Source organism: Monodelphis domestica, chromosome 2, assembly GCF_027887165.1.
Source record: "Monodelphis domestica isolate mMonDom1 chromosome 2, mMonDom1.pri, whole genome shotgun sequence".
NCBI classification, from domain to species: Eukaryota; Metazoa; Chordata; class Mammalia; order Didelphimorphia; family Didelphidae; genus Monodelphis; species Monodelphis domestica.
In genome coordinates, this window is record NC_077228.1 from 339,191,992 (window position 1) to 339,214,977 (window position 22,986).

A 22,986-nucleotide genomic window follows, 5' to 3' on the forward strand; every position below is an offset into this window, starting at 1 on the left:
GAGACTAGATTAGATATTTTCCAAGATCCCTTCCACCTCTAAAATTCTAATAATTCTTTAACTTTGTTGATATTTTTGTTTTCTCTATTATAATCTTTAGCTGAAAGAAAATTTAATTTGCCTTCTTATTTTCTTTCTTCATCCACTCGTTGCTCACTCATCTTCATCTTGGGGCTTCTTGTAAAGAGGCTTGTAAAGAGACTGTCATTCAAAGAGTAGGCCTTGCTAAGTATGGAGAGGTCTGTCATAGAGTGTTCTCAAGGTGAACTAATAAAACTGACTAGTTAAGAATCATGATTAACACTAATGGTAAGAGTACTCACACTATAAAAACATGATTATTTTGACTGTCTCCAGAATAGGCAGGGGAGGGTGAGAGTCTTTCCCCTCTCCCTCCCTCTCAGGACTTTATTTGGGAGGCATTGTGGTGAAATGAAAACAGCACTGTATTTAGAGGACTGACCTGGGTTCAAATCCTGGCTCACGTCCATAACCTTTTATTCCCTATATGATATTGGCTAAGCTTCTTAATCTCCATGGATCTCAGTTTCTTTCTCAACATCTGCTTAAGTAGTTCTTTTGAATTTTAAACATTTCATAAAATCATTGATTCAAAAGGATTTCAAGAGACTTCCCACTGTAACTCTTCAAATAATAGTAGTAACAGTTTTAGTTTATTGAAGAGCACTAAACTTGGAATTTAGAGATATATGTTTGAATTCTGGCTCTGCCATTAATTCTGGGCCAATCATTCCTCTTCCTCAGCTTCAGTTTTCTCATTTGTATAAGAGGAATAATTTTTGCCTTCTTCCTCTCAGAGTTGTTATGAAAAAGTATTTTGTCAACCTTCCAGTGTTAGAGAAATTAGAATTTATTATTGTCACTTTAATCATTTCAGGTAGGAAAGGACTTTGCTCACTAGTCTTTGGTAGTTTGTTCCAGTTAAAAACCCAATATTAAATAATATTCTACATCATTCTCTTATGCCACTATTAAAACCATTACCTTCTATCCTTTTTGAGGATGGAAAGCAGCTGGTCATCACCCTTCTGATGAATAACTTATATTATATAACTTACTGGCCAATTGTTTTCTCTACTGCCTACTGTATAATTGAAAATCTGTTACCCTAAAAAAAGAATTATATTTCCCAGGAGCCCACTGACTTCCTGGCATTAGGTACTTCTTGTAGACAGGGGATATTAGGTGGGGATGTGGACGGTCCCATCTCTTTACTTCTGGTCTCGACCTTGGTGGTGGTAAGGTGGGTGTGGGAACTGGCTGATCAGTCATGGGCACATGGTTTTTATTTTGTATCTTCTTTTCCTTGATTTCTAATGATCTTTAATAAACCTCTAAAGTATAATGTTTTTATTATTTGAGATATAAATATAATTTTTACACTACTACATAATATTTATAGCCTGACATTAAAGATGTAGACATCATGGGAGTAAATCTTCTAGTTATCAAATGTAAGAGAAGCAACATTTCTTTAGGGAATTTTATTATCATCTTTCAATTTGTTGAGTTCTCTTGAAGATATACCATTGGTTAAGTGCTTTTATTAGCACTCTGAGAATAGAAACTTGTCAATACTTATTGCCAAAACAGGGAACCTTGATAATAATGTGTACTCTTTTGTAGCTCATTCAGGTTTCATAGCCATGTGAAACAGTAGGCTAAAAGAAAATTTATGGACATTTTATTGTTAATATTATATCAAGAGTAATTTGGCCTTGTGATTGGTCTTCTTGCCTCACATCTCTTCTTCAATTCATCTTCTGTTCAGTTGCCAAAATGACAATCCTAAAACATGAGCCTGATTATATCACTGTTTTGCTCAGTAAACTCCAGTGGCCTCTTATTCCCTTTCCTTCAAATACAAATACAAATACAAATTCCACAAATTCCCTTCACAGTCTAGTTCTTTCCTTCCACAACCTACCTTTTGTGAATTTTAAAAGTCTCCATCTTGGTCTAGCACCCAAAAATTGTGCACACCCACACTACACGGGCATGTGCTAGTCAATGACAAATCAGAAATAACTAACTGCCCACCTGGGCTGTCCTAAGCCAAGCTAGAGCCAACCATTGGCATTTGTGAGACACAGGAAGTGAGGTAGGGAACAGCCTCTGAAATTCGCTCACTTCCTGTGGAGAGAGGGAGACGGAGTTGGTGTTAGGAGCTTGGAGAGGGAGGACGCCCGCAGACAGCTTTCCTTCAGATCACTCACGTGAGTTAAGGACTGATTCTTTCCGCCTTGGCCCTTTGGGCCTAAAGCTCCCTCTGCCTTGGTCAGAGGTTGAGTAGCCCCTTTCCCTTTTCTCTTCTCTCCTTCTCTCCCTCTCCTTTCCCTACTCCCAGTGTGATTAAATCTCCATAAACTTCATTCTGACTTGAGTGTTTCATTTTAGGAATTTCATAAGTAAATTCCTTGGCGGCCATTGTTTAATATTACATAAATCCTGTAGCCACATTTTTAACCATTACAGTGCTCATAACCTCTCCCAGAAGCCTAAAATTTCTACCATTACACTTTCCAGTCTTCTTATACATTATCTCCCTCTACATATTCTTTGGTTCAGCTAAACTAGCCTTCTTGCTTTTCTTTACTTATGACTTTCCATCTTCCATTTTATTCCTTTGCTTAGATATTAATTTTAATAATTTGCCTAGTAATACAACCATGGTACAGTATTTTGCTGTACCTTGTGATGAGTATACCCTCTTTTTATACTTAGCACCTCTTAGAAAAGAGCTGTAAGAATCCTTTCTTCAGATTTCAGCTAAAACAACACTACTTAAAATCTCTCCTTATCTCAATATCTGCATATTCTCCCCGTCTCCCCACAAAAGTCATTTATGTGTGTAGGTACTTATATCTATACATACTTAAATCCATATATATCTTGATGTATCTATAGATGTTTATATATTATGTGTATGTATGCATATATAATAAATATATCTGTAGAACATAGATATGTATGTTTGTATATATAATATATATTTATCTGTCTATATATTTTGTATAAATGTGTATACATTTATATTTTAAATATTTGTGTATGTACATGCCACCTCACATAGAATCTGAGCTCCGTTAGAACAAGACTGTTTGTTTTTGCCTTTGAATCTCTTATACCTAGTGCAATCCCTGGTGTTTGACAGGTGCTTATTTAATATTTGTCTATTGATTTATGTAGGGAAATGTATCTCTTTCCCTGTACTTAAGTGGCAGATTTTAAGATGTATTATTTTTGTTCTTCCAAATTTCAAGTGAGTAAAAGATAAAGTGAATTAAAATTTCTAAATTAAATCAATTAAACTCAAAATTTCTAAAAGTTAAATATGAAGGGCTGATAAGGAAATTGGACAATCTTGTTGTACATGTAGGAACATGTATTTCCTACATGTATTTCCTATTCACTAAAGTCTAACTAATTTCCTGGGCATTTGGAAAATTGTAAAAGAAAATCAATTTTCTCTGAAATTTGGTAAAATGGAAAAAAAAAAGCATAATAACATGGTAATACAGCCATGGTGCCAGTACCTTTCCTCAGCAACAATGAAAATTAATGACTTTTTTTTTCATGATTTAGGATAGTAAGAAGTCAGTTGCTGCCACTTGTCAGTAGTCAGTTAGTCTGAATGTTTATTGAGACATTTAGAAACAGATTTTATTCTTGCTATTGAGAATGAGCTTGGTGGTAATACCATTGATTTTTTTTTTCCTGAAATGGATTAAAAGAAAGAGGGCACAACCTGATATTTTAAATTCATCATATTATTGACTAGCAATTCAAGTAACAGGTCACTGTGCTTCTGAGAAAATTAGCTTCTTTATAGTTGAGTATTTGGTAGCATTTCTATGAATTATCTCCTTTTCTTTTCATTTTAACAATGCTACCCTTTCTTGTATGTTCACATTTTTTAGTTTGTATTATTTTAATTAGTAAAAATATTTTAATAGAAATTCTCCTGAATTCCCTTGGAACCAGCTTTCTGATGATTTAGAGCAAAAGGCAGAATGCTTCTTAGCATTTACAAAATATGCTGCTCAGAAAATTTGGATTTAGGATTTTGAGTATCTGTTTAGTGATACAATGTTTTCCTTGAGAAGTGTCTGAAACTTCCTGTTCTACAAACAAACAAATAACAACAACAACAACAAAAAAATATATATCTTATTAATAAGACTTTGAACTCAGAAGCCTGGGGTTTGAGTCCTGGCTTTTTCACTTACTAGTTTTGTGACCTTAATTAAGTTTCTTTGTCTCCTTAATCCCCAAGTATGATGTTAGGTCACTATGGAGATTATGTGAGACACAGTTTATGGCAAGAATTACATAAGTATAGGATTGTTACTTGACATCTAACTTAACTACTTAATGTTGTGTATACTTACCTGCATATAATCTGTATATCATAGAATGTAATTTCCTTGTCACAATGCCTGTCACATAATAAATGTTTATTAACTTGAACTGATATATACTTATTGCAACTTTTAAAAAAATTGTGTCCTTTTTGTAGATTTGAAGTTGAATTTATTCTCTCAGAGCCCACCAGTGAATGGACAGGCAAACAGGGAAGAATTTCATTGCCTCTTCTTTCAGGGTTTGTGAAAAGAAGTATAGAAAACTCTAGAGTCCTCGTCTGCATCTGTGGGCCAGAACCATTCACAGAACAAGGAATACGGTAAATATAAATACTAAAAAAAATCAATTGCTAAACATGGAAAAAATAATAAAGTTATTCATATCATACAGTTGCATTTAAGAGGTTTAATAGCTTATTGCAGTGGTTTCAACTCAAATTGAAAGGGTGCTTCAGGCACTAAATTATACATATGACTACCTGTGGGCTTATGTTAGGAAACTACATGTGGACATTGCATTCTGTTGTATTATTTATTTTGTTAAATTTTCCCAATTATATTTTAATCTATTTGGGGCCACATTCCAAGAGTATTGTGGGTGATATATTTGATGCCTCCAACCATGGAGGATAGAGTACTGAGCCTGGAGTCAGGAGGTCTGAATTTAAATCTTTCCTTGGATACCTGACATTGGGCAAATCATTTAACCTCTCTGAACCTTAATCTCCTTATCTGTAAAATGGAGATGATAATAATAACATTGAGAGAATTAAATGAGATAATATGTGTAAAAAACACTAACAAGCTATAAAATATTAGCTAGTATTATTATTTGTTGGAGAATATAGTGGTTAAATTGGGATTTTGACTGTTATTAAGAGTTATAAAAAAGTGTTGTGAAAACTATTAGCAGCTTTTAGCAATTTTGTGTAATTGCAAAATTAGTATAAAGAGGGAAATGTGGAAGGGAAAGAGGTAAGGAGACCGCCTAGCTTACCCTAAATGCTAATCCAGTGAAATGAAGCTCACTCCCCAGCAGAGTTCCAATCTCCATGTGGGAATCCTCATCACTCATTAGCAAGCCAGGCAGGATCCAGGCAAGGTCCCAATGCAGAAAAACCCTCATGAACTAAGCTCACCGAGGTAACAGTGAATCCAACAAGAAAGTCCCCGACTCTTAAGAAGCTCAAGAGTCAGTCTTGAAGCCGAAAACTTCAGTTGAAAGGCCTAAAGCTCCAAGTTGAAGTCTAAGTCTAATAGCCCCAAGGAGCCATTCTCCAAAGAAGTCCAAAGGAGAAGATCCCAGGGAGCAGAGACTCCAAAGAAGAACGCCAAAGGAGAAGTTTCAAGAAGTCCCTTGGACAGGAAGTTCAGGACTTTTTATAGTCCTTTTTCCACATCACTTTCTGTAAAGTGGGGACTTTACAGGGACCAATCACTGTCTTTCAATTTGTTTCAATTTACCCAGCACTGTGGGGGTGGGTTGTGTGTGGAGTTGTCACCCAGTCTAGCAAGTGACTTGTGAATTCTCAAACATAGTGACTGATGATATACTGAGTAGAGGTACTTAAGTTTTTGATTGATTAACTTAAAAGTTGCTAATTAATAGACAAAGAGTTTGATTCACTCTTCACAAAAGTTGGGAGCAGAATTATTCAGTATGAAAAGAATAGATGGCCAACTCTCAATTATTTGAGATTAATTGATTGATCGATTAATTGATGAATTGAATTCATTTATGAAAAGAAGGAAAACATGAATTCACAAACTATTTCAGCTTTAGTTTCTTACTAGATTTCTTAACAGAAATGTTAACAAGTAACATAAGCCTGACATAAGACTTAGTTCTTATCTTTTCACTGTCAGATGGTCCAAGTACCAAATAAAGTGTTTGAAAGCCTGACATTAAGAGGAAAAGGAGTAACAGAAGCATGGATTTTCCCCAATACACAGAAATAATCAATAAATGAGTAATTAAGAGTTGACAACATAAAAGACTTATTTGATAATGATTCTTGTCTGATTCTATCTTATGATAATGCTTACAAATTTTCAAACAGATCCATCATTCATAATTCATAAAACAATTTAAAAGAAATATGTTTCCAAACTAAAGGTAACCTTTTACCTTGCTACCACATACCACACAAAGGTAGATTTATAGTATTCCATAAACTATTTTATGTTATATTTCAGTAACTTAAAAAAATGGAAACTAGCTAGAGAAAGACCGTTTCCTAATTTTTGTCACTAAATTTCATTTCCCTTTTAGTCTAAAAAATATTTTAACTAAATTTCTGTATATAGAGATTCTCAGAACAATTTCCATTTTGGATTTGGCTTGCTAATTTTAGAATATTCCCTCTTGAATTGTTGTTATTTGAGAATAGGTAAAGTTTTTTCTTCAAATGGTTATTTATATCCTATGCATTTTCTTTTTTTTAAGGCAATTTTATTTTATTTTTTTCCATTTGAATACGTTTATTTAGTCAATTTAGAACATTATTCCTTGGTTATAATAATCACATTATTTCCCTCCTTACCCTCCACCCACTCTTCCCACAGCCAACATGCAATTTCACTGGATATAACATGTGTCCTTGATCAGAACCCATTTCCATGTTGTTGTTTACACTAGGATGTTCATTTAGAGTCTACATCCCCAACAGTATGCCTTCAACCCATGTATTCAAGCAGTTGTTTCTTTGGTGTTTTTACTCCCACTGTGTTTCCTCTGGATGTGGATAGTTATACTATGTATTTTCAAATCCAAGCCACAACTTTAAATCTGTAATGAAGGCAGTGATTAATTATGCTCTTAAAATAAAAGTTTTGGGAGGAGAATGCAACTTTATAGGCATTGCTTGCTACTGATGTGATATAGGAGTTCTTAATCTGTAGTCCATAGATTCAGTGAATAGATTTCAGGGGATCTATGATCTTAGATGGAAAGATTACAGTTTTTATTCTTACTAACCTCTACCTGAAATTTGGTATTCAATTATGAATTAAAAACAAATATTGTTCTGAAAAGTTTTTACAAGGCATGGGCCCATTACACAAAAAATGGTGAAGAATCTTGAGGGCAAAAATTAGGTTTGGATTTGGCAATAGGAAAGATTCATTTTCAAACCCTACCTCTGACACTGCCTCAGGAAATCTTCTAGGACATAATTTTCTAAGTCATGTGAATTGTGATCTGCCATAGAGAAAGATTGTTTATACGCACATGCATATACATGTATATATATATACACACACACACATAAATATATGCTTCTAATTGTTGTATACAATGTGTAGGAATATACAGATATATTTGTGTATATGTTAATGGTCATTAGTTCAGGTAATTTAAAACACTGCATTGTCAAAAGCAATTTGTTAGCTTTTAGAATGATTTTAGAATGATCTTGAAGCAGATTTGCCTTTTTTTTCTTTGTTTAGGCTCATATTAAAATTAATTTGCATTTCCTTAGCTCAACAGTGAAGACTGGGGTGTCTAAAAGTGTGATGGTGAATAGGAAGAAACCAGCTCAGGACTTTAAATTTGTTGCAGATAATTAATCCTTATAATCATACCTAGGAGTTAGTTGTCTTTATGTAAATTATGATGGTTACTTAAGCTTCACTATATTATCTTATAGATATAAGCAACAAATTGAAAGAACAAAGGAATAAACTAGGGAAGAAATGAAGAAGTGGGGGGCAACTTATTATTTTTCCTAATTGTGGTACATGAAAAGTAATGCTTATTAACTTGGAGTAGGGATCATGATGAATGAATGAACATATCTTGAACTTCACTCATGGGAGTGTTTCTAAAGCTAATATTTGTAAAATGCTTACCACATAAGTAGGTGATTAATGCTTGTTTCTTTCCTTCACTCTCATCAGAACCAGATAAAGGCACCTTGAACCCTCCCTCCCACACACACACACACACACACACACACACACACACACACACACACACACACACACACAAATTTGGTGTAAAAATATACTAAATCCAACAAGAGGATAGGTGGGGATTAGGAGACATGGGTGTAAGGAGGGTAGAATCAAACAAGGTATAGTCACAAGTAAAAATAGCTTCATCTTCAGATTTTAGATCATAAAGTGTTAGGTAGGGGATTTGGGCTTGTGGAAGAGAGGAAAGGTGAAAAAGTGGAATTAGACCACTTTACTTGTAGATAATTAGTGTTGGTTACATTCCTTTTCTTGCCTTTCCTTCCTTCTTCTTTGTTACAGAGGAAGGACAGGAGACAAAAAGAAGAAAAAATAAAAAATGTATAATGGAAAAAATAAAAGTATAATAAGTGTGAATGGGATATACTCACCAATAAAATACATAAAAAATATAAAAAAAAAGAAGAGGAAAAGGGTAGCAGAATGGATTAGAAATCAAAATCCAACAATGCCTTGTTTATAAGAAACATACTAGAAAAATAAATTTTCATACTGAGTTAAAAAAGGGGAATTAGTGCAGAAGTTATACCTCAAGCAAATTTTTAAAAGCAGAGATGTCAAACATGATCTCAAAGAAGCTGAAAAAATAGTAATGCTTACAAAGGATAAGTAAAAAACTACACTGTACTTAAAAACACTATAGATAATGAAATTATATTAATATTTAATATAGGTGCACTGTGTACCACCTAAATGCTTACAGGAAAATCTCATTGAATTATAGGGGGAAATTGTAATAGTGTCAGGTCTGAACTTCTTTGACTCTTGTGACATGATTCCAACTAAATAGATAAGAAGTTTCTTTAAAAGTTAGATATTATAGCATTCTGCTTGTAACTAAGTAGAAATTACTTGTAAAATTATTAGAAACTTTTTTACTCAGTTATATGCCAAATGAAAAGTGTGAATATTTACAAAAATGTTTAAATAGTTAAAATAACAAATAGAGTAATTAAATACCTCAGGAAAAGAAACTGAAGTTATTAAAGAGAAGGAGAGGTATTAATAGTAATACAAAAAAAAGAAGAAAAGGACATTAATGAAACATTTAAAGCCACACAGAAGAAAACCAAAAGAAAACCCAGATAAGCAAGGGGTGTTGGAAATTACTGTATACTTTAAAAAATAATAATAAACTGTACATTTTTTAAAAACAGGTAATTGGCTGCAGTTAAATTTTTTTTTTTTGTATTTGTTATAGGGGTAGAGATAGCTATATTTTTGGGGGTAGGGAGTGATGAATTGAAGGAAGAACAGACTTTGAGTGCTCTTCTGAAGTAATATTTTTAGACTTCCTTTTTTCTACTTGGCTTTAGCATGCTATGCATATTGAATATATATATATATATATATATATATATATGTATATATATTATAGAGTGGGTAGTCATTTCTTAAATCTATTATTTTCCTCTTAAAGCAATTTAAGGATGGTTTTAAAAATGATTTTGTACAAGTCAGAGCTTAGCCAGACTGAATCTATTAGTGGTCTCATATTTTGGTATTATTGGCAAACTTTTTTTCTTTCTCCATTCTAATGTCCCTGAAGAAACATTCATTTTGGTTTTCTCTTTCAGGTTGCTGAAGGATCTTAACTTTTCTAAAGAAGAAATCCATAGTTTTACTGAGTGAAGAGCTCCTGCAGGATATTGGCAAATTTATGTAGCTGTTTTTGAGTGTTTGGATTTTTTTTAAAGGAAACTTTAGTGTTTACTTTCTTTCTCTCTCTCTCTCTCTCTCTCTCTCTCTCTCTCTCTCTCTCTCTCTCTCTCTCTCTCTCTCTCTCTCTCTCTCTCTCTCTCTCTCACTCTAGAAGGTGACTACGAGGCCAGTCCTAAGGTTTCTTCAATATTATGCAACCATCTCTGCAGTAACATAGTTTGTCAGGCTTTAATCTCAGCATCTTGACTGATTTTACTATTACTATTGGCTTTTCTTCTGGGGAGTTCATCATGGAGACAATATTTATGGCCCTAGATGAAATATGTTACAGAATCACTTTTAAATGATTCACTGTTCTACTGTAAGCCCCTGTTATGAGTATTTTATGATTCATTATGTGGTAAATGGTCACTTTGATCACATTTTTATGCTGTAAAATGTCTTCTAGCAATACAGTCTGAATTTTACATTGCACTGTTAACTCAGGAAATGATCACTTAGGTTCTTGTTATTAGTATTAAACCATGGAATGTTATGACTTATTAACTGATCCAAACAAGATCTTTTTTATGTATATGACATTGATACAAAGTAAGGTAAAATTACATGTAGATATTTTTTAATACTTATCAGAAATGTGATGAATGTAGCAATGTTGGACCTCCAGCTCTAAAATCCAGTGTCCCTCTATACATAACTTTAGAGCTGGAAAGGACCCTATAAGTCATCGATTCCAACCCTTTTCTTTTTATAAATGAGGAAACAGACCCAGAAAAGTCAGAAATATTTAAAATTCCCAAGGTCACGAGGCTAGTTAGTATATGGCAGCTGGGACTTAGAACTCAAGTGTCCCAAACCCCAGTTGAATGCTGTAGCATCTGAGAAGAATTCAGGGGAAAGAGAACTATTTAGAATTATAGCACCACTTTTAAATGAATTCACTGTTCTACTGTAAACCTCTGTTATAAGTATTTTATGATTCATTATGTGGTTTCAGAATAGGGAAGCTAGCCTAAGATAGATAGCAAAAGAAACAAGTGTCACTCTTTTAACCAAAATTATGTGAAAAAGGTGGGCACATCAGTACAGGGAATGTAAAAGACTAGCTGTCTGGTTTCATAGGGAACATTGTGTAATTACTTTGTTCTTTGCTTGTCATTCTTCTCTTACCTCACAATGGGGAAATTTCCTGAGTGACTGTGTTGACAGTTTATTCTTCCTCCTCAGCAGTATTATAAACCTTCCCCCACTTCCATGGAGAGCCAGACAGAAAGGGCCTGCAAGATAGCTACAATTAAAGTGCACATTAATGAGTGATTTAATTTAATGTTGATTAATTAAGTCAAATAGCAGGTGTGCCTTGGGTTTACCCAGGATAGCTTTATTTGATAACATCATTTTGGACATTGTTTTCATAGAGATAAGGTAAACTAAAGGCCTGAATTTACTTTATGTAATTTGGTGACTAGATAACTGACCCTGTGACTAAGAACCCTATCTCATCTTCCCAATCCTTACTGAAAAACCATGAATTGTGGGGAGATAGAAATAAATGGGAGTCCTAGTTCTATTTCTGGCTCTGCCTCTAACTAGCAGTTTAATGTAGAACTTCAGCTTCTTTGAACATTATTTTTCCTCATCTATAAAATTGGTTTTATTTTTAAGACCTTTTCCAGCTCTAAAATTTTGAGTTCAAATCTTCTAAAACCCTTGAAAGTATTCTGAAATTCAGAATGTCCAGAAAAGTCTTCCTCTACCTCTTTGCGCTCCTCTAAACTGGTTTCACCTAATTAAGCACCAGCATTAAAGATAAATAGTTGCTTATTCATTTTTTTTTTTGTATTAAAACTGAAATAGTAGAATGTTCTTCCAGTTTTCATCCCAGATGTGCATTTCATCTTCATTATGGCATGATGTAGACTAGCCTTAGAACCTAGCCACTGCATCCTTGACCTTTGAGCAACATGTGACATTCACATCCTAGCCTATCTATACCTCTGTTGGCTTCCATGATTCTGATTCCTCCTTGTCTTCCTCTTATTTTGTCTGCACCTTCTCAGACTCCTTGGAGGCTCCTCCTTCTAGCTAACAAGTATGGGTATCCCTAATGGCTCTTTCCTTAGCCTTCTTTTTTCTATGTGGGCTATCCTTTGGTTATCTCATATTCTCCTGTAGTTCCAGGACCTCTTTACAGAGGACTCACAAATCCCATTTTCTCCCCTTTTGGACATCACTTGAGACATCTCACATGACCAAAAGTGAATGGAGAGGCAGCTGGGTCATGCACGGGAGACAGGAAAATCTGAAATCTTATCCAGTCTTCATACACTTCCTAGCTAGGTAACTGAGGGCAAGGCACTTAATCTCTGTCTGCCTCACTTCTCTCAACTGTAAGATAGGAATAATAACAACACCTACCCACCTACCTCCCTGGGTTGTAAGGATCAAGTGAGACTTGTAAAGCCCTTAGCACAGTGCCTGGCACATGGCACTGTAGAAATGTTAGTTATAACCACTGTTTTCTATAAGCATCTTTGACAGAACCAAACTTTCCTAAAATGTGCATCCATTTTATTATTCCTGGTGGCTATTAGTTATATTTTTTATAAAGTAATGTGACTTGACATTGATTCAAGAATAAGGCATTACTTTGGGGTACCCCCATTCTTTAGCACATGCATTTATAGAAATTTTTGCTTATTGTTATCTATAAAGCACTAGAACAGTGCATGGCACATAGCAGGCACTTAATAAGTCCCTTCTTCTCTCCCATTGATGGTATAATCATCTCATCATTCACCAAAGTGTGAAACCCAGGAGACATCTTTCATGCACCCTTCTTTCATCCACATCCAGTCAGTTACCAAGTCCTATTGATTGCACCATGGTAATATCTGTTCCATAGATTTCCTGCCAGCTGCACACTGCCATTGCTCTAGCTCAGGTCTTCGTCATCTCTTTTCTGTACTACTGTTGAGAGCTCCCTCTTCTAGTTTCTCTCCTCTCCATCCTTCACACAGGTGCCAAAATATCCTTAGTGCATAGTTCTCTGAGCCTGTTGCATCACAGACATGTCAGGGATCTAGATTTGATTACTGGAGGGAGTTCTCTCTCAGCCTATCTTAACTTAGTTGCCTGGAGCTCAAAGATTAAGTGACTTGCCCATGGCTAATAAGTGTCAGAGGCAAGATTTGAACCAAGGACTTGATGCCTTCAAATCCTAGCCTCCATTCCATGCCATATCTCAACCATGTTATTCCTTTTCCTAAAAACCTCAGAGTGTCTCCCTATTTCCTTTACAGAAAAGTATAAAATCCTAAGCTTTTGAGGGCCAACTCTGGCTCTGGCAGACATTTTTTTAGCCTTATTTCACACTTTACCTTTACGTATTCTCCATTCCAGATCAGCTATATAGTCCCTGACCTTTTCATGCACCTTCTCTATGTGTTCATATTGATTGTTCCCCATTCCTAAAGACATTGCCTCCTCAATTTTGACCCCTGAAATTGTTCTCTTCCTTTGGGACACATGGTCTTCCACGAAACCTTCCCAGAGCCTTCCAGTTAGAAGGGATTTCTCCCTTTTCAAATTCTTCTTCCCCTTTTCCCTCATCATTTTCTAACTTGATACATATTTGTTTATGTATAGATTATATTTTCCCATCAGATTGTACACCCTATGAGGGCAGGAATTATTTTGTTTGGGTTTTTTTTTTTTTTAACCTCTGTATTGGCACTCAGCCCAGTGCCTGGCACATAGTAGGTGCTTAATAAATGTTGGCTGAAGTGAATCTAAATTTAATTATTGTTTCTTCCAGCTCTTAAACATTTAAGACAAGTATTTGTGGAACTTTAACACCATTTGGAAAAGAAGAAAGAATAAGTCCAGAGTGGAGTAGAAATCTCTTTCATATGAAACAGATAAATCTTGAAGCATGAAATGTGTTTTTTTTTTTTGGTAAAATTTAATCAGATTAAAGAGAGGAAAATGCTGAATTTTGAGGAAGATTCATTTCCACAAACTAAAGACTTGTGGTCACAGATTAGATTTCCCTTGTTATCTTATGCATTTTGAGAATGAATCCACAGTTTTCAGGAAACTACCAAAAGAATCCATGACAAAAATGGTTAAGAACCTCTGGTTTATGTACTGCCTTTGATGCAGTCAGGCTGTGTGACCACAGACAAGTCATTTACCTCTTTAATTTTGTTCGAAACCACTCTTTTAAGATTATGAATTGTAAGTTACCAGTGAAGGGAAATTATGCTTATAAGTTTTCTACACTAATGAAATCAAGAGTTCTGGGTTGGAGGAGGAATCTGGTTTTTGAAAATTCAAGTAAATTATATGGATGCCTCAGGATCATTCTACATTAAAGAAAGACTGGAGAGATCCACATAGTGAGAGGAGAAATCCTGTTCGGTAAAACCCCCTGGAACCTGTCTAGTATAATTCTAGGGTGACAAACATTTGGCCACATAGAGTGCCTAAAGAGCATCTTTTGTGCAAAACAACTTACCCAAAAAAGCCTTTCCCAGAAATCTGAGGTATTCAATCCTCATATTTCATGTGATAGACCACAAATATCACCCAAATGACATGTAGGTATAGATCTATATGTTCATTACCTTTAACGTTCCTTCAAAAAGCAATGGTTTGTCTCCATTATTAAATTGTTCCTATTCATCCACATCTTTCTGGCAGTTGCATGTGAATTTCAGCAACTTCCTGAGGCCAGTTTTCCACAAAAGAATAAGTGAAGAGTCCACCCTTGCTTCTTAATCAAGTTGTTGATCTCACTATTATGAAGTACAGAGCATGCCTGATCCAGATCACTTTAATAGACTGATTAGAAAACATTCACAGAAGAAGGAAATGAATCCTAGAAGACTCATCTCCCACTGGAGACCAATGTTCAAATCTTGATTGGGTTGCCAATGCAAATGAGGGTTTTAAAGTGTTCTCCCAGTTATTGTCCCTTCATGATGTTTGCCTATGCTTCATTCAGTACTTTTGTTTGATTCCTTGACCTGAAAACCTCAGGGGAGTTGGCAGGCAGCCTCAGAGGTTCACTTAAATGGTTGACTTTCTGTGGAATTTCTCTCCAAATTCAACTTTTTTTTTAAGCCATTATTGTTGACTCATTGCATTTTATTGCATTGTTTTTTTGTTTTGTTTTTTAACAAATTGTTTTGCCAGTACTGCTTTAAAAGATTGTGCTTATCTGTCTGAGCAATTAGAGCTCAGGTAATCAGATGCTTGTTTTCTTGGGATTTATGTAATTCTGCAAGTTCATGCCTGTTCTTTCTAGTTGACAAATGAAAGTTTCTGCAAGAAAGCTTTGAGAGAAATGGGACTGAAGGTTGCAAGTAGGGGAGAAGAAGAAAAGGAGAGAGAAGAGCAAAGAGGCAAAGTTTTTATTACAAAATGATGCCAGGGAAATTAAAAAAGAAATTTTAAGGTGTTTTAACCATCTGAACCTAATAATAATTATATAAATAAAATACATTTGTAAAAACAATATACAAGTATATAATTTTAATGCAATCATTTTGCTGTTTTGTAGCATTTTAAGAATCACAAAGGGCTAAATATTTTAATTTTAGCATCCATTTTTAAAAAATCTTTTGAATTTTAAATTCTCTCCCTCCTTCCCTTCTCTCCCCCTCCCATTGAGAAGGCAAGCAATAAGTTACCCATTATATGTATGAAGTCATGTAAATAAATCACTATTAGCCATGTTGCAAAAATAAATAAAAAAGCAAAAAACAAAGTGGGGAGAATAGTATGTTTCAATCTGTATTCAATTTCTTCTGGAGGTGAATATCATTTTTTATCTTGGATCATTTTATTGATCAGAGTAACTATTCCACAATTGGTTATCATTACAGTATTACTATTATTATGTATGAAGTTATATAGTCTGGCTCTCTTCACTTTATATCAGTTCATATAAGTCTTCCCAGATTTTTTCTGATAACCATTCTGCTTGTCATTTCTTCCTTCAACAGTACTATAACACAATCATACTACAACTTGTTGAGCCATTCCTGAATTGATGGACATCCTCTTAATTTTCATTTCTTTGCTACCACAAAAAAGCTGCTATAAATATTTTTGCACATATATGTCCTTTCCCCTTTCCTTTGATCTATTTGGGTTGAAGACCTAATAGTGGTATTTCTAGTTCAAAAAGTATGCAAAGATCATAGTTCCAAATTATTCTCCAGAATGGTTGGATCCATTCACAACTCCACCAACAATGCATTAATGCCACTATTTTCCCACACTCCCTCCAGCATTTGTCATTTTGCTTTTCTGTTGCATTAGCCAATCTGATAGGTTTGAGGTGGTACCTCAGAATTGTTTTCTAAATATGTATTTCATTTGGCAAATATTAAAAATAAGCAATTCATTGCTACTTTTCTATGTAAACTAACAAACTTAAGTATATCGAACCTTTTGGTATAAACCTAGGAAGAGAAAGTCAAGCCCTCTATTCTATGTGTGCTGGTCTCCCAATTCACACTATATTTCCTAGGGGGCTGCCTTTCTTCCCAGTATTTTGCCCACCAGTTTGGATACTCAGATAAAAAAGAACCCCTTCAATTTCAGCAAGTTAGCCATGAATTTCTTTAGTGAAGATATTTATCACATTTAAAAATAGAACCAAAGTACAGATTTCCCTTTAGGATCCCCCCTCCCCCTATATATAGGAGAGCACCCATTTGAAGAAGGTGCCTGCTCTTTTAATTCTCCTATCTCCCAACAGTTCCTGCATGTTGGGTTATCCTGAAGGTCTAAGAAAGCACCCTGATATGCACAGTGCAAGGTAACAAGCTCAAATCAGGAATATACTTTCCCAAAGGGGAGAATGGCGTGATGGGTAGCATCGAATGCCTGTGAGAATAGAAATAGCAGAATATGGGTGAAGATGAAAAAAAAATTTTTAAAACCCTTATCTTCTGTCTTGAAGTCAATACTATGTATTGGCTCCAAGGCAGAAGGTAAGGGCTAGGCAATGGGGGTCAAGTGACTTGCCCAGGGTCACACAGCTGGGAAGTGTCTGAGGCCAGATTTGAACCTAGGACCTCCCGTCTCTAGGCTTGGCTCTCAATCCACTGAGCTACCCAGCTGCCCCCGAAGATGAAAATTTTAAAGGTAATTTCCCGGATAATTCCCATACCTGTCGCTTATAAAGTTTAAACTATGCCATGCAACGTATCTTAGAATGGAAAAACAAACAAAAAAATTTTTCCTTTTTATAACCTGTTGTTTAAAGTAGTTCTTAAAAGTTATTTTTGGCATCTCATTTAGTCTGTCAAGTGACCTCTCTTTGCTGGAGATTTGTTTCCTCCCTCTCTATTTCATTACTTGAAAAGAATGTTAACTTTTGCCATCAGAGATTATTAATTGAATTTGCCATCTGTGGCTCAGGTAATATGGGAAAAGGAGCTATTATTCCAAAAATATTTAAGAAAAAAGGTACTTTCAAAAGAGCAACTTCCAAAGATTTACAAGACAAGGTATAAATATTAATAGAAAAAAATTAAATCTTTTCTGAATACTTTTAGAAAAAATTTAGAACATTTCTACCCCTTTAATGGTATCCTCAATTTGAGAGGTTACTAAATTTGTTTTATTTGGCAGAATTTCTCCTTTATTTTTCACATTTAATTAAAAAAATTTAAATTAAACAAATAATTTAGTGATAATTTTATTTAAATTTTTTTAAATTTAGTTTTTTTTTTTTAAGAAGCCCAGAGGAAATACTCCAGCACTTAGGGTTGATGCTCAATAGAAGAATAGGGACAAGAACTACAAAGAATATTTTGCAATCTGCACCAGTGGAGGCAGTATTCATTTTCCTGATATCACAGATCCAGTGAGATAACTTCCATTTAAATGGACAATATCAAATTATATTACCCAACAGGTCCATTGTTTACTTTTTGGTTTCATCATACTTATATTATCATTTCTAAATGGTTCAGTGAATAGAGAACTGGGCCTATAGTCATCTGAAATTTTGACAATGATGGGAGGAAGCATTTCACAAATTTTTGAAGGGGCTGTGAGATTTAAAATGGTTGAGGTCTTAAACTGTAGTGATTAAAATAGTGGAAGATATAAATTGTGATAGATATAAGAGAGGGTGAGTAAATTTGACCACAGAAAATATGTTTCACTACAGTGTCTTGGTTTTTAAATCAAATATAAGGTGGTCGCCAGGGAAATATTCCCAATTATTCAAATACCCAAGTCAACTGGGTTTTATAGAGATTTTTAATTAATAATATAATGAGGAATTAGAGAAAGAGTAGGAAAGGAATAATTATGAAGGGCCTCAAGCCAATATGGCCTAGACCTGAGTCTTAAGAGAGAGAATCAGTCAGTCTTTTAACACTCACCACAAGGTCTGCCTAAACAAGGATTCTAGTGACACCAGGCCAGCTCCATCTCAGCTGACTTCACCAGAGAGCCTTCCAGCAAGACCTCCTTAGAGATTGTCCTCTAAGAGCTTCCCTTCTCCAGAGCCTCTCTCAAGAGATTCTTCCCAAGCGATCCTCATCAGAGATCCTCCAAAAGGATTTCTCCAAAAGGATATATCTCTCAAGAGATTCTGCTTTTTCTTATATAGGGGTTTTTCTCCCATGTCACCTCCCCTAAGTCCCTACATCTACCAATCACTGTAGACGCTTTCCAAAGGACTGCCCATCTAAATTCCTGCTAAGTCGACCAATCTCCTCAGGAAGTCTGAACGAGAGAAAGCACAGCTGAGTCAACTAATCTCATCAAGAGAAAACTTGCCCGACCCTTTTAGGTACCTAGCATCCCATTGTATCAATTCTAAAAACAAGCCTGGCTCAAAGAACTCCTTGCCCCACCATAAGCACGGATCCAAATACTTTCATTGTTTAGCAAGGAGTTTTCTCTCCTAAAGCAGTCTTAAGTACAGGTGGAGTAGAGGTCCTCCCATTTCTGATCCTGGCGAGTTCTCACATCAAAATGGGGAATGTTTCTCAGTAGGGAATTTGTTCCAATTAAGAATTCCCCGATGGGGAAATTTTTAACATTCACAAGTCTGAGAGATTTCAAGATTTACGGGCTAAGCACCAAAAAAGCCACTAGTTCTCTATGGAGACCTCAATTTGGCTCATGAAGAGATTGACTTGTGCAATCCCAAAGGAAACAAGAAAAATGCTGGTTTTACTCCAAGGAAAGACAAGGTCTTGGGGAACTGCTCCAGGCATCTCTCTCCAGCGGCATCTTATGCTTATGTTTTTTGGACACCTCCATGATGAATACCTGAGCCAAGAATGTTGACTAGTGGCTTGACTACTACTTCTTGTCCCAGTCCTTGCTTCCTGCCCTATGAGAAAGCAAGATTCAGTACAAAACCTTAGGTAGTGACCTTGTCCCATCACACTCTTGCTACCATTGTTAAGCCTTTGATTTAAACTAGGTTCTTCAGCAACCAAAAATCCAAGACTATTTCTATAATTTTGAGAATGTTATCACTGACCACCCTTGAGATATCTCTTTGAAAATAAAGAACTGTAGAGCTAGAAAAAAATTAAGTAATTTAAAATTAATTTAGATTAGAAGTATTAGCAATCAGACTCCCAACAGGAATTGCTATGGTTTACCACTTCTCAAAAGGCTCGTTTGAGACATCTGGTTTTAGATATGGCCCTCCACCTCAGGAAGACAAGAGAGGGGTGTGCTGCAAATTTGGGGAGAGCAGTAATCAAGATAGTTTCCAGCCTTTTTTAAAAATATTTTATTTGATCATTTCCAAGCATTATTCATTAAAGACATAGATCATTTTCTTCTCCTCCTCCCCACCAGTTTCCAGCCTTTTAAAAATACAAGATCCTTTATTTTTTCAAACATTTTTTATTTGGTCAATTTCAAACATTATTCCTTGGATACAAAAATCATTTTCTTTCCCTCCCTCCCCTCCCAACACCCCTCCCATAGCTGATTCGAGATTCCACTGGGTATCACATGTGTCCTTGATCTGAACCCATTCCCATGTTGTTGGTATTTGCACTAGGATGTTCATTTAGAGTCTACATCCCCAATCATATCCCCTTGGCCCCTGTAGTCAAGCAGTTGCCTTTCCTCAGTGTTATTTACTCCCACAGTTTTTCCTCTGCATGTGGATAATGTTTTTTCTCATAGATCCCTGCAGAATTTTCAGGGACATTGCATTGACACTACTGGAGAAGTCCATTACATTCAATTGTATCACAGTGTGTCAGTCTCTGTGTACAATGTTTTCCTGGTTCTGCTCCTCTCACTCTGCATCACTTCCTGGAGGTTGTTCCAGTCTCCATGGAATTCCTCCATTTCATTAATCCTTTGAGCACAATAGTATTCCATCAGCAACATATACCACAGTTTGTTCAGCCATTCCCCAATTGAAGGACATCCCCTAATTTTCCAATTTTTTGCCACCACAAAGAGCGCAGCTATGGATATTCTTGTACATGTCTTTTTCCTTGTCATCTCTTTGGGATACAAACCCAGCAGTGCTATGGCTGGATCAAAGGGCAGTCTTTTATTGCCCTTTGGGCATAGTTCCAAATTGCCCTCCAGAATGGTTGGATCAATTCACAACTCCACCAGCAATGCATTAATGTCCCAACTTTGCCACATCCCCTCCAGCATTCATTACTTTCCTTTGCTAGCCAATGTTAGCCAATCTGCTAGTTGTGAGGTGATACCTCAGAGTTGTTTTGATTTGCATCTCTCTGATTATAAGAGATTTAGAGCACTTTTTCATGTGCTTATTAATAGTTTTGATTTCTTTGGCTGAGAACTGCCTGTTCATGCCATTTGCCCATTTATCAATTGGAGAATGGCTTGATTTTTTGTACAATTGATTTAGCTCTTTGTAAATTTGAATAATTAGACCTTTATCAGAGGTTTTTGTTATGAAGATTGTTTCCCAGGTTGTTCTTTCCCTTTGAATTTTGGTTACCTTGGTTTTGTTTGTACAAAAACTTTTAAATTTGATGTCAAAATTATTTATTTTACATTTTGTGACTCTTTCTAAGTCTTGCTTGGTTTTAAAATCTTTCCCTTCCCAGAGGTCTGACATGTATACTATTCTGTATTCACATAATTTACTTATTGTTTCCTTCTTTACGTACAAGTCGTTCACCAATTCTGAGTTTATCTTGGTGTAGCGTGTGAGGTGTTGATCCAAACCTAATCTCTCCCACACTGTCTTCCAATTTTCCCAGCAATTTTTACCAAATAGTGGATTTTTGTTCCAAAAGCTGGGATCTTTGGGCTTGTCATAGACTGTCTTGCTGAGGTCACTTACCCCGAGTCTATTCCACTAATCCTCCTTTCTGTCTCTTAGCCAGTACCAAATTGTTTTGATGACCACTGCTTTATAGTATAGTTTGAGATCTGGGACTGTAAGTCCTCCTTCCTTTATATTTTTTTTTCATTATTTCCATGGATATCCTTGATCTTTTGTTCTTCCAAATGAACTTTGTTATGGTTTTTTTTCTAATTCAGTAAAAAAGTTTTTTGGAAGTTCAATGGGTGTTACACTAAATAGATAGGTAAGTTTGGGTAGGATGGTCATTTTTATTATGTTACCTCGTCCTACCCATGAGCAGTTAATGTTTTTCCAATTGCTCAGATCTAGTTTTAGTTGTGTGGAATGTGTTTTGTAGTTGTGTTCATATAGTCTCTGTCTTTGTCTCAGCAGATAGATTCCTAACTATTTTATATTGTCTAGGGTGATTCTGAATGGAATTTCTCTTCCTAATTCCTGCTGCTGAGATGTGTTGGAGATATATAGAAATGCTGATGACTTAATGTGGGTTTATTTTGTATCTTGCAACTTTGCTAAAGTTGTTGATTATTTCCACTAGCTTTTTAGTTGATTCTCTAGGATTCTTTAAGTAGACGATCATGCCATCTGCAAAGAGTGATAGCTTGGTCTTCTCATTGCCTGTTAACTTCAAGGTATTAATTTCAATTTCTTTTTCTTCTCTAATTGCTACTGCTAATGTTTCTAATACAATGTTAAATAATAAAGATGATAATGGGCATCCTTGTTTCACTCAAGATCCTTTTTTTAATACAAGAAAGACTCCCTTTTTGAGGGTCAAGTTCATTTTATAAGCTTTCCTTGTTGCCTTTGCTCCCATATCTCTGTTTTGGTTTTTAAAACATTGTAAGAAGTGACAGAGAAAACAAAAAGAAGAGCGGGTGGAGGAATGGAGAAGGTAGTAATTTACCCCAAAGCTCACTAAATTTATCAGATCTATTCTCACAGAAATGGATCTTGTTTTAGGCCTTGATTGGACTCTTTGAAATAGTTATCTATAAATTTCCTAGAACCCAGGGTCCTATGCCTCCACACTCCATTAATTCACTAGAGTCCTCATGGCAAAAGAAGGAATGAAGGTGCCATTGTTTGTTGATGACCTGAATTTCTGACTTACTTTAACTTTCCCAAGGCAATCTCCATTCTCTAAAGCATGTCACAGTACAATAAACAGTTTCATATTTTTCCCAAGACCTTTTGTTCAGGACTTCATAAACTGAATAACACATTACATGTATTAGGTGTACCAGCAGATGCAAATATTCATTTTCTGTCAAATTTTCACTTCCATTCATTCAAATTACAATCATTCAAATTTCATTTGCTTTTACAAAAGATGGATTCTAATAATTTGAATAAATTCCCAAATACTTAAAGATTATGTCACTTGATCTTCCCAGAAACCCGATGATATAGGTGCTAGTACTTATAGATAAGAAAACTGAGTTTGAGGTTAAGTAATTTTGAACTTGTCTCTCTGACTCCAGATCTAGTACTTTCTCCACTATGCCATGGTATTTGCAGTTACAAAAAACCTAAATAACAAACATATCCTCATATATATTAGAGAAAGAATCAGCAGTCACAAGCCAGATATTATTAAATTAA

At 35.3% G+C, this 22,986-nt stretch overlaps 1 protein-coding gene across 3 annotated transcripts in view; it reads left to right on the forward strand.

Annotated features, from left to right (window-relative positions):
* The window catches only part of LOC100024704 (cytochrome b5 reductase 4), a 103,405-nt gene extending 87,613 nt beyond the window's left edge, over window positions 1-15,792 (forward strand). For all 3 annotated transcript variants that reach the window (XM_007484267.3, XM_007484268.3, XM_056818558.1), the window contains 2 exons: window positions 4,541-4,705; window positions 9,935-15,792. In XM_007484267.3, the coding sequence (XP_007484329.1) occupies window positions 4,541-4,705; window positions 9,935-9,989 (220 nt within the window). In that variant the 3' untranslated portion in view covers window positions 9,990-15,792. The remainder of the gene's footprint in view (window positions 1-4,540; window positions 4,706-9,934) is intronic.
* Window positions 15,793-22,986: the final 7,194 nt, after the last annotated feature.